The following is a 16,986-nucleotide window of genomic DNA, read 5'->3' on the forward strand; positions in this document are numbered from 1 at the left end:
CTTAAATGATACCATTATTTATAAACCTTTTCACCAGAAGAATGAGATATAGTAATTTGTTTATTTGATCGCATTTGAAGTCAGTTTCCTGGTTGGATAACTAAGAGCTTGGTTTAGTTATGTTCAAATATTTTACAAGTTATGAATAGTGAATGCCATTTGGGGCATCACACAGTTAAACAAGGCCCATTGTTTTCACCAGGGAACCAGGGCAAACAGCAGAAAGTCAGCTACTGGAACAAATCTTGAAACACATCCCAACTCAGCATCACCAGAGTTCGAGATCAGTACTATCAACGTAAGAAGCCTGAATGGCAAAGAAATGGAACTAGCAGAAGAATTGGATAAGTACCAGATTGACATAATAGGAGTGACTGAAACAAAAAACTCAAAATGTTATATTCAGGCAATAACAATCAGGGGAAAAGGATTAGCTATTGTATTCAATACTAAATATGAGGCTAATCTTCTCAAATGGCAGGCATTATCAAGTAGAGTGATGTGGGCAAATATCAGAATGGGGAACTGGACAATGAGACTTATTTGTGCCTATGGTTCCATAGAAGGTTCTACTAAGGTAGAAGTGGAGGAATTTTTCGACGCTTTAGAGAAAGCAGCTGACGCAATGAAAAATCAGTCCTTGTTGGAGATCTAAATAGTAGATTAGGAAATGATTGTCAGACACAAAAATATTTTGGAGAAATTTGAAGAAAAGAGCAAAGCCAATAATAATGGCAAATACCAGTTGTATTTCTGCTCAGGACATGGGCTGGTTATCACTAATACAATGTTCCAACATAAAAATATACACAAATTCACATGGAGAAAAGAGGCAAAGAATAAGAAAAGTCTTATTGTGACTGTGGTATTGTTGATAGTGATGTTTTCTCCCCGGTGCAGGACACTAGAGTTACAGATGATTTGAAATTAGAAGTGATCACCATTTAGTCTTGAGCAGAATAATATTGAATTTCGAAAAAAAGAACATATAAGAAAGTTTTAAAGTGAATAAAAGTTGAGCAGTTCTCAGATGTGAACTGTACACTAAAATACACAAACATTATTCAAGAAAAAACAAAAAGTTTGAGAACAGGGACCAAACCTTTGATATTCAGTGGCAAACCCCGAAGATAACATTGATTGGTTCAGCCAGAGAGGCATATGGTGAAATTTTCTGCAAGGACAGAAAAATCAGAACTCCATGATGGACACAAGAAAAGAGGTAGTGAAGGAAAGCATATCAAAAGTTCCTGGCAAATAAGTGAGCTTGCCACTTAGAGAATACAGAGACAAACGTAAGAAAGCTAAACATAAGTCATGGGATGACTGGTTAGAACACAGAAAATAAATATCAGGAAGGTAGCAAAATATTCTGGAAGCTGTTGAAAAAGCTCAGAAATGGAGGAAAGAGTGCTGTAAAAAGAATTAGAAATGACAAAGGCGACAGGAAAACTGGAGAAAAAGACATCTTTGATGTATGGAGTATTTACTTCGAAAAATTGCTAAATGAAACAAGCAGTGACAACACAGTGGTAAAAAGACACTCAACATTCATACTGGAATACATATCTATACTTGAAGTAGAAAAAGCCATCAAAAGCCTGATATGTGGAAAGGCAGCAGGAGAGTAGATGATATTTGACCAGAAATGCTCATGTATTGAGGTATAAAAGTCTTGCAGTGGTTGCACTGCATAGTTTCAGAAGGCTTGGGCAGAGGGATGAATTCCAGATCATTTGAATAGAGCTCTCATGTACCCATCTATTAAAAGGGAAATAAAACTGAATGTGAAAGTTACAAAGGTATTTCCCTCCTGAGTGTTCCTGGTAATATTTATGCAAGTATACTTGAGAAATGGTTGAGAAGGATCGTAGAAGACAAGCATGGTGAAGAACAAGCTGGATTCATGCTAAATAGAGACTGTCAGGATCAGATTTTCACTTTACGACAATAGTTGAAAAATCATGGGAATGTAACAAAGATCTGTATTTAAAGTTTTGTAGACCTGTAAAAGACACATGACAAGGTGCCCAGAGAAACGCTATTTAAAACGCTACAGTTATATGTTGTCAACATGGCTTTATATCAAGCAATATTTAATCTTTATTTGAGTTGTAAGTCAGCAGTTAGAATTGAAGCAAGTACAGGGAGATGGTTTGATGTTAAATCTTGTGTCAGACATGGATGTACATTATTCACTCTGTTATTCATTATCTCTATGAATCACATTATGAAGCAAAGCGGTATTAAACCTGATACAAAAATTGGAGATGTTAATCTCAGCTCTTTAGTTTATGCAGATAGTGTTACACTTTTAAATAAATGAGGTACAAGTTTGCAAGTTTTCATGACTAAATTGAATAACTGTTGTAATAATTTTGGTATGAAAATCAGCAATAACAATTAAAAAAAAATGCAAGACCTGCATCATGAATGGAGAACCTATAGAATGAGTAAAACATTTCAGCTACTTAGGCACAATTTTTAGTGACAATGATGAATTAAATATGGAAATAGACATTGGAATTAAAAAGGCCAGTATGATTGGAAGTCAACTGAATAAATTTATATGGAATTAGAGAGAAATTAGTGAAAACACTAAATTTGCTGTATACAAGACAGTGTTCAAACCAATTTTAACTTATGCATTTTCAGAGCTGGGTTAGAAAATAAAACACTTGACCAAAGACTGTAGCCCACAGATATGAGAATCCTGAGAAAGATTAGGGACATGAACAGATGGCATCAATGGCAATATCATATTAAAAACGAGGATATTAGGAAAGAACTTGACATTGTCCCCATCTGGGAATGAGTTAGCAGAGCTAATCTCTGGTGGTATGGTCACTTAAACAGAATTGGAGAGTAAAGATTAGCAAAACAAGTGTTCTCTACCTTGATGGCAGGAAAAAACCCAGAGGAATATCAAGATATAGGTGGATTGATACAGTTGAAAGTGCCTTAGGAGTCAGAAATATAAGATCTGATAATGTTCGAGTCTTGATAGATGACAGCTTGATTTGGAGGAAAATTGTTGATCTGAAGTTAGTAATGATGCAAGTTTTTCATGTAGTACTATCATAATTTCCTGTACACCCCCTTGAGGGTACATGTTAAGAATTTGTTGATGATCATAAATAGTGAAAAAACTGTATTTAGTAGTGTCATCTGAAATTACACCTGAATATCAGATAACAGTTAGAGCACTTCTGCTATTCCATAGCTAAGAGCTTCTTCACGATCTGAGTACATACAAACTTAGTTCAAGGTTGGTTTTCAATTTGTTTGCCTAACTGATGATCAGCCCTGCAATGCAAGTTCACCCTTGCCTGTGAATGTACTCCATGACCTAATCGCCTTAACTGTGTATGACTTGATGGAGGCCCGAAACAAAAAATTCAATGCCGTTATTTTGAACTTTCCAAAAGAATGCAATATCAATTCTAAAACTATTGTCAGGTGCAGTCGTTTCGGACCCATAAATAAAACAAATGACGGAACGAACTTTCCACTCCTCTGTAAAAGTGACTTGCGACATACCGACAACACATCTAAATTAATAACAACAGTCAACAATAAGTTCAAAGACTTGTCCACAATCGCAATACATGCTCAATCTGACCTAACATTTGCAAGGGAACAAGGATGTCAGCTTCAAAGAAAGACATCAAAATGGAGACAACTGTTGGATCATAGACTTCAGACAAGTTAAATTAGTGCAGAAATCAAGTGATGCCACCATGGAGACCAGTATGCAGGCACTTTATAGAAAATGTGCAAGACCCTTGCAGTCAAACATTATGCCTCACAGAACCCTACATATTAACTTCACCAACATCCGTGGCCTAAACTCCAACCTTAATAGTGTCTACTACCATCTTCAGTCTACCAAACCCAACCTACTACTCTTTCTGGCAGAAACTCAAATCTCACCCCCCCCCCCCCCAAGCACTATTCATCTCAATCTTCCAAACTACAAACTCTTTAACAACTCCTTTCAGCCCATGGGTTGAGTCTGTGCATACACCTGCTCTTACATACCTTGCCAGAGAGCACCCAACCTAGAATTGCCCAACTTTGACCTACTCCACTCAGTCAAATTCATTTGCTCTCTCTATTCCTCCCCTAATACAACCAACCACTCTGAGGTCTTTAATTTCCTCTCCTTAAAAATTGATTTTCTCCAGTCCCAGTTTCCCCACAGCGAAATCATCCTTGTAGGAGATTTTAATGTCCACAACACCAACTGGCTATCTTCCTCCAGTTACACAGATCTTGCAGGCAGAGATGCTGAACCATTTGCCATCTCTAATGACCTTACACAATTTGTTCAGATGCCAACCAGAATACCTGATAACCCAAACCACTCCCCAAACACCCTAGATCTCTTCCTCACCAACGGCCCTTCCATATACACAGTGAAAGTAGTGGGCCCCCTAGGTAATTCTGACTACAATCTAGTGTTCATTTCCTCCCCCATGCAACAATGCTTGCACAGCCACTCCCACACAAGAGTAGTTTGGAATTATAACAGTGCTGAGTGGGACAGCCTCTGCAACTTCTATGCCTAATTCCCATGGTTGGTACCTATTACTTCCAGTCTTCCAACCCAAGCATATGCACCGAACTTATCACAAAAGTAATTCTCACTGGCATGGAAACATACATTCCCCACAATACTCTGACCTGCCATTTCCTAACTAAACCCTGGTTTTCCAAAAGATGTACCAAGGCTGTACAAATGAAAAACCAAACATACCATAACTGGCTCAAGTCAAGAACTCCAACCTCCTTTAGTGCTTATGCTCAAGCCCGAAATAAATGCCAAAACAGAGTTCGAAACAGCAAAAAGCAGGAAACTAGTAGCTTGTCCAAATGGTAGCCGAACCTTTTGGTCTCTCGCCAAAGCAATTGATCGTAACTTCTGTCCAACACTATTCCCATCCCTATCATACCCAGATGGCTCTATTCCATTATCACCTACAGAAAAAGTCAATCTCCTGGCCTCACATTTTGCTTTCAATGCATGCATAATTGATAATGGTAAATTTCCTCCAACCATTCCAGATGCCTAACATACAATGCCCACTATATTGTTTTTGCCAGAAAGAGATCAGAAAAATACTGTCCAAATTAGACACAAAGAAGTCTTCTGGCCCTTCAGTTGTCCTAAACGTTTGTGCATCAGAACTGACTCTTATCCTTTATCATCTATATTTACTGTCTTATGGTATCTATCCCACAGCCTGGAAATTGGCCTATATTCAGTGATTGATTGCCCAAGAAGGGCAATAAATAACTGCCATTCAACTACTGCTGTATCTTGCTCACCTCAGTCCTGTCTAAAATAATGGAAAAAATCATCAGTTCAACTTCTACGGTATGTTGAAGGTACCCGCCTAACAAACGATCACCAATATGGATTCTGTCACTGCCGATCTGCTCATATATGTCAACCATCTCCGGACAAATGTCATGGAGAAGTTTGGCCAATCTCAAGTGCTTGCACTTGATATCTCGAAGGTGTTTGACCGGGTCTGCTGCAAGAGCATACTAAACAAGCTGCAATCATTTGGGTCTGTCTCAAGACTTCTGTATTAGATTGCCAGCTTTCTGTCTGGATGTGAATACTGTGTGTGTGGTGGTGGTGGTGGATGGTTTCTTGTTTTCTCACCAACCCTCCTCCTGCAATATAATACACAGGCTTTACATATAAGAGCACATTGCGTTCTTCCCTTTTATTTGATAAACCTTACTCTACACATCTCACCTTAACCTACAGAACATTAATCACCACTCCCCTCAATTCTGATCTCCAAGTCATCCTGCAATGGGGTTCAGATGACCTAGTTAATTCAGTGCTAATAATATTTCTCATAAAAAAGAACCGTTTTCTCCCAGTATTATTTTTGACAACACCCAAATTTCCAGAAAATTTGAGGCCTCTCCTGATATAAACACATCACAACCATTGCTTCCTCAGTTTTTAAAAATCTAGGAATTTCTCTTTTGCTCAAGACATTACTTCACCCCTGAACAGCTGTTAACCTTATATAAATCAGAAATCCACCCAGCCATTGAATACTGCTCTCACATATGGGGTGTGGCCCCCAAAAGCTCGCTCAAAATACTTGACTCAATACAGATGAGAGCAATTAGACTTATTAAAAACCCACCTCTTACCAATTCACTCCTCCCACTTTTGCACAAATGTTTTTTGGTTTCCACAATATGTGTATTTTACAAATATTTCCATGGGAAATGTTCATGTGAAATAGCATCAGTAATTCCCCTACTTAGTACTAAGCTTGTTGGAACATGTACAGCTGCTGCTTAACATCCCTTTGCAGTGCACCTTGAAACTCACAGAACAAGTTTCTTTTCCTTCTCCTTCATCCCTGCAACTACTGTACTGTGGAACAGCCTTCCCCCTGTTGTGATTCCCAAGGAATACAATATACAGTCATTTAAATCAAATGCGAACAAGTTCCTCCTTTCCCAACCCACTACCCATATACAGTACTAATGTACTATAGTTGATGGGCTTAACATTTAAAAAAAATGCTGTTCCAGACCTTACGAGTTAATCTGTTTCTAGTGCTCATAAAGCAAAAACTCATAAAGGAGGATTTTATTCCCGTACACTTAATGTTAAAAACGGGAGTTACATTCCCAACAATGAAATTTCACCATAGTAATGCTAAATAAAGTTGAACAAAGAACCATTCTATTTATGAGCAATATTACTCATAAATGGAATGGTTCTAACTCCTGGATTCTTCTAAAAAATGTTATTGTCTTTTGCCGATTTTAAAAGGTCATGAATGTTCTGGATATATATATATTCATTTTTCTAAATTAACTGACTTAAAACCCGAGAATTATAACACAATGACATTTATTTGAAAAAACGCAACATGTTTCGTCAAGAACGACTTCATCAGGCGATAAGAACATAGAAAGATATTAAAAGACACAAAATTAACATTGATACACTCTAAAGCTATACAATTATAAAACCATAATATTCGACTGTAAATTACAGTTATTATGAGCTTGAACTACAGTCCGAGTTAAAGTTCAATTGTTGTACACCTGTGCGTGTGTGGAATCACGCAATCTCCAGTATCTAATAGTAGAGTTGAAAGAGTCAGGCAAATTATAGCTAAGATTGTTATTCATGTGAAAAGGGTCCAAGGTGATTTCTTTTGACTCGACAATGCGGCGCTCTACTTCATCATGGCAGATGTGTAGGTTTGAAGTTGATGTCCAGTTTATTTCATGTTGGTGATTTTCGTTGTTCGTGTTTATTGAAAACAGGACATGGCTCGACAGAGCAGTTGCTCTGGTTCTTTTATAAGCAATGTCTCGCTGGTGCTCTTCGAGACGTAGTAAGATAGATTTCTCTGTCTGCCCATAGTAATGCTTTCCGCATTCACAAGTGACCTTGTATACACCTGGGAATTGTAGAAGGTTGTGAGGTTGTTTATAGTTGTTGAAGCGTGATCTTATTTTTGGCATAGTCGAGAAGCACGTTTTTATGTTAAACTTCTTTAGAATTCTACTCAGCTTTTTGGATAGTGTGCTGATATATGGCAAGACGATATGACCTTTGGAGTCGTCCTGTGTCTCTACGTTGTTATGTTGACGGTGGGATAATTGGTTGTTAATATTTTTTAGAGAGTAGCCATTGTTTTTAAAGGTCCATTTAAGATGTTGTAGTTCCTTTTTCAGACACAGGACGACTCCAAAGGTCATATCGTCTTGCCATATATCAGCACACTATCCAAAAAGCTGAGTAGAATTCTAAAGAAGTTTAACATAAAAACGTGCTTCGACTATGCCAAAAATAAGATCGCGCTTCAACAACTATAAACAACCTCACAACCTTCTACAATTCCCAGGTGTATACAAGGTCACTTGTGAATGCGGAAAGCATTACTATGGGCAGATAGAGAAATCTATCTTACTACGTCTCGAAGAGCACCAACGAGACATGCTTATAAAAGAACCAGAGCAACTGCTCTGTCAAGCCATGTCCTGTTTTCAATAAACACAAACAACAAAAGCCACCAACATGAAATAAACTGGACATCAACTTCAAACCTACACATCTGCCATGATGAAGTAGAGCGCCGCATTGTCGAGTCAAAAGAAATCACCTTGGACCCTTTTCACATGAATAACAATCTTAGCTATAATTTGCCTGACTCTTTCAACTCTACTATTAGATACTGGAGATCGCGTGATTCCACACACGCACAGGTGTACAACAATTGAACTTTAACTCGGACTGTAGTTGAAGCTCATAATAACTGTAATTTACAGTCGAATATTATGGCTTTATAATTGTATAGCTTTAGAGTGTGTCAATGTTAATTTCGTGTCTTTTAATATCTTTCTATGTTCTTATCGCCTGATGAAGTCGTTCTTGACGAAACATATTGCGTTTTTTCAAATAAATGTCATTGTGTTATAATTCTCGGGTTCGAAGTCAGTTAATTTAGAAAAATGAACATATCCCAACCCCGAGTTAATAGTACTAATCATATATATATATAACTCCTGGATACTTCTTGAAAGGTTGTCTTTTGGTGATCTTAAAAGGTTATGAATATTCTGGAGAGGTAAACCAATCTGATGTTTTGTTATTTCACTAACACTACTGGCACTGTGAGTAAAGTGTCTTCCAAAATATGGAATAGATACATAGTGTCTGTATTGGATATTGATATTTATGCAAGGAAGTTTATTTGCAAATAGCAGTTTGTAGACTGAATTTTAAGGATAAACTGATGGTATAATCAAGTTTCTCCTTCCTTTTATTCTTGTCTTTTAGGATGTTTAATGGATAATGCCAAATTTCTGTGTAAGGTGGTAAAGGGATCTGACAAGACCATAGCACCTTGTGCAAGTTTTGTGCTAGATTTGCAAAGAGATATATTTTTTTTTTATGACATGCAAAAAAAGATAATTTGTTACTTTATTCTAGTAGTAAGACTTATACGTTGGTTAGACATAACTGGTAATTAGTTTACGGAATTAACAACGCATATAAAGTATATTAATTAAAGGTAACTTTAATGAATAACTTCTATATTTCGGCAATGTCACATTGCCATCTTCGGGAACATAGAGATATGGTATGTGCACTCAGGAACTAACACAAAGCAAATGAGGAAGAAAGCAAGAAACTAATATTGTTCCTAAAGTCCTAATGGTGCCCTCTTGTGGGCTAATTTGGTAGTCTTGGCAGTTGGGCTGAAGTTCTCATAATGAAAGTCTCCCAAATTTGGGGCAGTTTCATGCACCCAAATTTGTTGAGGTTAGGAACGTTTTTTAGAGCTGCTGAAGATTCTTTGAATAATCTTTCGTATTTAAATTTGCTGCGATGGATTATTTTTGTTTTCTTCCAACGAATTTTATGGTGGGTATCTAAGGCATGGTCTGCCAGCCCAGAGCGGCTGTACTGGTGAAACCAGATGTAGTCTTGGTGTTCTGAAATCCTGATATTTGTTGTTCTGCCTGTTTGGCCAAAGTAGGACAATTTGCAGCTGCAAGGGACCTGGTATACACCAGGTAGGTCTAGGGGAAGTGGTTGGTCTTTGGTAGAGCGGATAAGGGATGCCAACTTTTTATATGGTCTGTAACTGGAAGTAAGGTCATATTTTTTGAGGATATTGGTTATTTTTTCAGAGGTGCCCTGGATGTAGGGGATGGTGATAGACTTGGTGTAATCTTTATTGTGGAGGGGGATTGTGGTTTACTGGTTTTAGTATTTTTTGGATTTTTTTGAGGTTATAGCCATTGGCTAAGAAAGTGTTGAGGATGTGGTTTAGTTCAATAGTCAGGGACTTGTCATCTGAGCAGATTAATTTTGCCCTGTTATATAGTGTTTTTATCACCTGATATTGTTGTGAGGGGGGGGGGGGGATTGCTGGTGAATGTATCTGCCAGTGTGGGTGGGTTTTCTGTAAACAGAGAAAACCAAAGATCCATCAAGCTGGCGGGTGATTAAAGTGTCTAGGAAGGGGAGGGTGTTGTTATCCTCTTTTTCTAAGGTGAACTGGACTCTGGGATGTTGGTTGTTTAAGTGTGTCTGAGCCATGTGGCCAAATAGCAAACACATCATCCACATAACGAAGCCAAATAGTGGGTTTTTGTGGGGCGGAGTTTAAGGCTTTCTCTTCAAATGTCTCCATAAAGAAATTGGCCAAGGGTGGGGAAAGTGGTGAACTCATGGCTGTCCCCTCTATCTGTTTGTAGAACTTTCCTTGCCAAACGAAATAGCCTGAGTTCATTGTGAACTGAAATAGGGCTGAGATATCGGGAGGAAACTTGGCTTGGATGAGCTCAAGGGTTTCTTTGAGTGGGACATTAGTGAATAGGGAGGAGACGTCAAAACTGACCATTATGTCAGTGTGTTGGAGTGTGAGGTTTTCTATACTGGCTTTAAAGTGGGCCGAGTTTTTTATGTGTGATGGTGTGTTGCCAGTGTAGTGTGTGAGCATTTTGGCTAAATGTTTGGCTAATTTATATGTGGGGGAATCAATGCCATCCACTATGGGATGCAATGGCACATTTTGTTTATGTAAAAAATATGAAAAATTACGTGAAAAAATACGAAAACCTGACAAAGACTTCTACTTCTGTACCCCAGCCACCACTCAACATGGTAGTCAACCTCTCGTCGGCAGTTTTAAAGCCTGAAGCACTCACCGTACTCTCACATGGTCACAATTTCGCCCTAGCTCCTAAAAGGATACCTGCTGAAGAAATCATGATCCAAATAGAGCGTGGAATTCACAACCTGCCTAACCATATCGCCAACAACGTGAGACTGGATGTAGTCGGTGTTCTCACTAAAGCAAAACCTCCAAAATCCAACTTATCCAAAAACGAATATACAGCCCTACAAGAATTGAAAAACAACAAAAAAATAGTAATCACCAAAGCTGATAAGGGAAGCGCCACTGTGGTACTCAATCAAAAAGACTACAAAGGTAAGCTAAATTCTTTAGTACGAGACCGTACTACTTACCTCCCCATTGAATATAATCTGACCAGCTCTCAGATTAGAACTATCCACAGACTCCTTAAGAAAGTCACTTCTTGGCCTGTGGAAGTCACCAACAAACTTAAACCTTATAACTCTAGACCCTCCCCGATTATATGGACTCCCAAAAATACATAAACAAAATGTGCCATTGCATCCCATAGTGGATGGCATTGATTCCCCCACATATAAATTAGCCAAACATTTAGCCAAAATGCTCACACACTACACTGGCAACACACCATCACACATAAAAAACTCGGCCCACTTTAAAGCCAGTATAGAAAACCTCACACTCCAACACACTGACATAACGGTCAGTTTTGACGTCTCCTCCCTATTCACTAATGTCCCACTCAAAGAAACCCTTGAACTCATCCAAGCCAAGTTTCCTCCCGATATCTCAGCCCTATTTCAGTTCACAATGAACTCAGGCTATTTCGTTTGGCAAGGAAAGTTCTACAAACAGATAGAGGGGACAGCCATGGGTTCACCACTTTCCCCACCCTTGGCCAATTTCTTTATGGAGACATTTGAAGAGAAAGCCTTAAACTCCGCCCCACAAAAACCCACTATTTGGCTTCGTTATGTGGATGATGTGTTTGCTATTTGGCCACATGGCTCAGACACACTCCTTCTTAACACACTTAAACAACCAACATCCCAGAGTCCAGTTCACCTTAGAAAAAGAGGATAACAACACCCTCCCCTTCCTAGACACTTTAATCACCCGCCAGCTTGATGGATCTTTGGTTTTCTCTGTTTACAGAAAACCCACCCACACTGGCAGATACATTCACCAGCAATCCCACCACCCCCTCACAACAATATGGGGTGATAAAAACACTTATAACAGGGCAAAATTAATCTGCTCAGATGACAAGGCCCTGATTATTGAACTAAACCACATCCTCAACACTTTCTTAGCCAATGGCTATAACCCCAAAAAAATCCAAAAAATACTAAAACCTGTAAACCACAACCCCCCCCCCCTCCACAATAAAGATTACACCAAGTCTATCACCATCCCCTACATCCAGGGCACCTCTGAAAAAATAACCAATATCCTCAAAAAATATGACCTTACTTCCTGTTACAGACCATATAAAAAGTTGGCATCCCTTATCCGCTCTACCAAAGACCAACCACTTCCCCTAGACCTACCTGGTGTATACCAGGTCCCTTGCAGCTGCAAATTGTCCTACTTTGGCCAAACAGGCAGAACAACAAATATCAGGATTTTAGAACACCAAGACTACATCCGGTTTCACCAGTACAGCCGCTCTGGGCTGGCAGACCATGCCTTAGATACCCACCATAAAATTCGTTGGAAGAAAACAAAAATAATCCATCGCAGCAAATTTAAATACGAAAGATTATTCAAAGAATCTTCAGCAGCTCTAAAAAACGTTCCTAACCTCAACAAATTTGGGTGCATGAAACTGCCCCAAATTTGGGAGACTTTCATTATGAGAACTTCAGCCCAACTGCCAAGACTACCAAATTAGCCCGCAGGAGGGCACCATTAGGACTTTAGGAACAATAATAGTTTCTTGCTTTCTTCCTCATTTAGTTCCTGAGTGCACATACCATATCTCTATGTTCCCAAAGATGGCAATTTGACATTGCTGAAATATAGAAGTTATTCATTAAAGTTACCTTTAATTAATATACTTTATATGCGTTGTTAATTCCGTAAACTAATTACCAATTTGTTACTTTCTTTCCAATTCCATATTGAATTTTGTGTTGTTAAGTTAAAAACATAGTATTTCCAGATAATAATTCATAAAGCAGGGATTCCTTTCTACCCTGTGATGAATGAAATAAATTCTCTTACTATCTGTAATTACTTTTAAAATTATTAGACTTTTGGACACAGGTTCATTATATGCCATTGCAGCTGCACAGCATTCTTTTCTCATAATTTTTTTCTCCTCACCAGATGTTACAGAATTGTTTAAACATATAAGGTTTAATGGAAAGAATACAGCACAGACGAACAATAAAATATAAGTTTATTAGATCCTGTATCAGTGATAGCCTTGGGCCAGCTATCTCTGATTGGCTACCAGTGGAGATTGAACTGCCCACTCAGGCTCCAAAGTTAGTAGGGTAAACGGCCCCGCCTACTCCCTATACGGGAGTAAAATAGGCATTAGCTGATTATTATTTTTTTTTTTTTTTTTAGATCCTGTATTTCGTCTGTCAGAGGCATCATCAATGGTACAATCTCAAAATTGTATAAGCACACACAAAAGAATTGAAAATATAAGTGGAAGAAAATTGACTAAAAGCCTAAAGTCCTATGAGGGGTCCTCTATAGGTGCTGTTGGGTGGGAGGCATAAAGATTAAAAGTTTCCCAAATCTTGGGAAGGTTAACACATTTTTTGAGTTCTTTATACAAGTTTGAGATTGTATCCCTAACAATGTCTTTGTGACAGACGAAATATAGGATCTAATAAACTTATTTATTGTTCTTCTATGTGGTATTCTTTCCATTAAAGCTTATAATAAGTTTAAACCACCACATCACTTGTAGAGATAACAGAATTTTCATTCTGTTATCTCTACAAGAGATTTCTTTTTTCCATGAAAAGAAATTTGTAACTGGTAGCAATAATAATCATCATCAAATTCCTGCCTTGTACCCTGGAATTTGATGATGATTATCTCTACCAGTTATATATTTTTCATGGAAAAAAAATCAGTGATTTCCTGAACCTGCAGTTATGTGGAGATACATACAGTATTTCAGACAAACAATTTTCTTTGATATCTCTCTCTCAATTCATCATCACAAAATTTACCATGGATTCAAAAGTGATATCAGTTACCTTTTTTTGGATGTCTCAGTTAACAAAAAAACAGAAAGTGGAATCTAGAAATACACAGGATGCTATCTTCATGCTATATCCCTACATTCATCAGCCTGAGAGAAGTTTGATATTTCTAGTACTCTTAAAAATATCTTTTTAACATCCTAAAAGGAAGGATTAACTTATGTTACCATCTCCTTAACAAAGTTATCTTAAACATTAATAAACCTCCTCACACAAATATTAATATTCACTACAGAGACTATAAATCTATTGCATACATTGGTAGCTTGTCTCTTCACATCAGCAAACATTATTGAAGGAACAAAGCATTAGAGAGTGTATAAACTGATCCAGGAGGTTATAAAATTTGCTTTTGCTAAGAACTGCCTTAGTAGTCAGACTAGTAGAAATTTTGATATAAAAAAGCAATTATGTCTCTTCCATGAATCAGCCACTTTGTCTTACTTAGAAAAGAATTGCTTATTTTGATGCAGAAGTGATTCACATGATTCCTTCAACAGGAACCAAGGATTAATTTCTTATAATGTTTGGAAGTCTTCGATCAAATCTCTAAATACTACAGACTTTGGTTATGCCTGGAATCATATCTCTACATTTATAGAGTAACAAGTTTCAACTTGAGCTATGTTCTTTGTATTTTTTATATGTTTATTTTGCTTTAACAAGATATTGTGCTGGTAGTACCAAAGCAAAAACACATTCTGTGATTATATATTGTTCAAGAAGCGTTGCACTCAGAGGGCAAATAGATGCACATGTTTTAGTATTTCAGAACATTTGAGCAATTTTTATTCTTAAAAGTGAGTTTTAGTGATTCAGTATAATTTTTCGAAAAATTACTGGTCATCTGTATACCTAGTTATGTAGGCCCCACAGAGAAGAAAACACAGTTCTAGTGAATCAAAAAGGTTTAAGGATTTGAATTGAAACTTCACATCATTGAACATGTAGCTGATACGGTATAATTTTCAAGTCTTATTAAAATATAATGGATATTTGTGTCATTTCTTATTTTATTATTATTATTATTATTCGTGACACCTCCATGGGGTCCGAGGACTCATCACGGGAGGACACCTACTTTACAACTCTCCATCTGCACTACTACACAGAACCTCTACTACAATCATCTACATTAATGCCATCTACTGCCTGCCACCACCACAACCAATATTTTTTTGTCTGTAAATTGCATGTGTTCTCAAGGCTGATTTGTCTGTATGCGGGATGAAAAACCATGCTACCTCTGTATGAGAGCGGCTAACTCACCTTCAGTTGAAAAAGTCCATATAAAGATTCCTCCTGTCATGATGAGAATTGAACCCAGATCTTTTCCAATTGAAGGGCACAATGTACCATTGTTCTTCCAATTGTGCTGCAGAGGTTCTTGAGCAGATTTATTGAAAAAAATAATAATAATAAATTTTACATTTAAATTATTTGTTTAAATCACAGTATGATTTCCAGGTGGTAATGTATCTCCTAAGTAACGACAGCAGCTTTTTATAAAAGCATTAACATTGATGATTTGGTTTCACTGATTTTCTGAGAATTCATCACAACTCTTTTCTTCTTATATTCCTTGATTCTGATTTTCCAGCACTTCAGTCAGAGAGGTAACATTTTAGTTTAATGAATTATCTTCAGTAGAGTCTACATTTTTTTCAATAAATGATTATTTTCATTAGCAAAATAAGGACTTCACACCAAGAACAAGAACTTTCCTAATCATGTGTGTACATGATTAGGAAAGAGCAGAAGACAGTGTTGATTAATAAATTGTCAGATCTCATTAAAATATATTCATTTTTATATTCTCTTTGTGTGCTTTTTTGAAGCATCTTCAAAGAGACTACTGTACTATATAACCTCTACTGGAAAAATAATGACTGTTTCCTTATAGCAGAGTCTTGTTTACGTATGAAATCTATACTACTCTAACATATGTTTTTATCTTGCTTGTGAAATTTGTTTATATACATTAGTAATAAACCTTATGTCTGTGTTTCATATATTGGTTTATATTTTTATTGTTTCAGATGACACCCTGAAAGTTTGTAAAGAAGGTGTACTGTTGACTGAAGATCGCAATTTGCATATAAAGGCACTAGCACATAATGTTCCTGTTCGAGACCTGCCGTCCTTCTTACGTTGGGCCAAGATAAGATGAATCTATCATCTAAGATGCATGAACCTGAACAATTAAAAGCTCAAAAATTCTAATCGGCTACTTTGCTGAGGAGGATTGAAGGGTACTACAGGGTGGTTCCTACCAGCATATCTGGTCCTTCAAGATATCAGCCCGTGTGTGTGTGTGGTGTGGTATGGTAAAGCAGACAATTGACAAAGACTTCAAATGTTGCATACTTGACATCTTAATATTAGTCTCACATTATTCTTTACCTTCTGGACTTATTAAGGTATGTGTATATTGTATGTGCTACTGGACTTGGTGTTCTAATGGACAATTTGATGAACACACTTGCACATGAATCTGGACTCTTGCTTTTCAGCATTAAAGACAAACATTCAGTTATAAATAATATTGCATAACATATTGTGGTTATTGCACAGTTGCTCATTATGGATTTACTGCAGATTTTGTATATGTTGTCCCATTCACTGCATACTTATGCAGATGAGAGGTTCAATCTCTACTACCGAACAGACTTGTCCAAATGAGTAATTTATGTAACAGGTATTGAGTAAATACTAAAAAAGTGACTAAATTCCTTAATGATAAAAAATATTAATTTATTTTTATATTTTTTTATATTAAACACCAAAGTTAATATCAATAGCTTGTATTCTGTTATACCATGTACAAATTTATCTTTTCAGATGCACTGTTTTTTTTTGCTGATTTAATACATAATGATTTTTAATTTTTCTTCCATGCCAGTATAAAATAGTATCAGTTGACAAATTACAATTTTTATATTGAGTTTCTGTTTAAAGAAATGGTATAAGAAAGGTAGTAGGTCTTATGATGAAAGGAAATTAGGACTTTATGTATAATTTTTTTTCCATTCCTCATTTGAGTATCCAGTTGCTAAGTACAATGATGCATGAGCGTTTCTAGCAAT

The 16,986-nt window shown here is 37.1% G+C and overlaps 1 protein-coding gene across 1 annotated transcript in view; it reads left to right on the forward strand.

Moving 5' to 3' along the window:
* LOC150107087 (telomerase-binding protein EST1A-like) overlaps positions 1-16,629 on the forward strand; it is a 330,605-nt gene extending 313,976 nt beyond the window's left edge. Inside the window, exon 19 of the mRNA XM_090390990.1 lies at positions 15,940-16,629. Within this exon, the coding sequence (XP_090247116.1) occupies positions 15,940-16,070 (131 nt within the window). The 3' untranslated portion in view covers positions 16,071-16,629. The remainder of the gene's footprint in view (positions 1-15,939) is intronic.
* The last annotated feature ends 357 nt before the right edge of the window (positions 16,630-16,986 follow it).

Source organism: Typopeltis vanoorti, chromosome 4, assembly GCF_054136105.1.
Source record: "Typopeltis vanoorti isolate ZY-2024b chromosome 4, IOZ_Tvanoo_1.0, whole genome shotgun sequence".
In the NCBI taxonomy this organism is placed as follows: domain Eukaryota; kingdom Metazoa; phylum Arthropoda; class Arachnida; order Uropygi; family Thelyphonidae; genus Typopeltis; species Typopeltis vanoorti.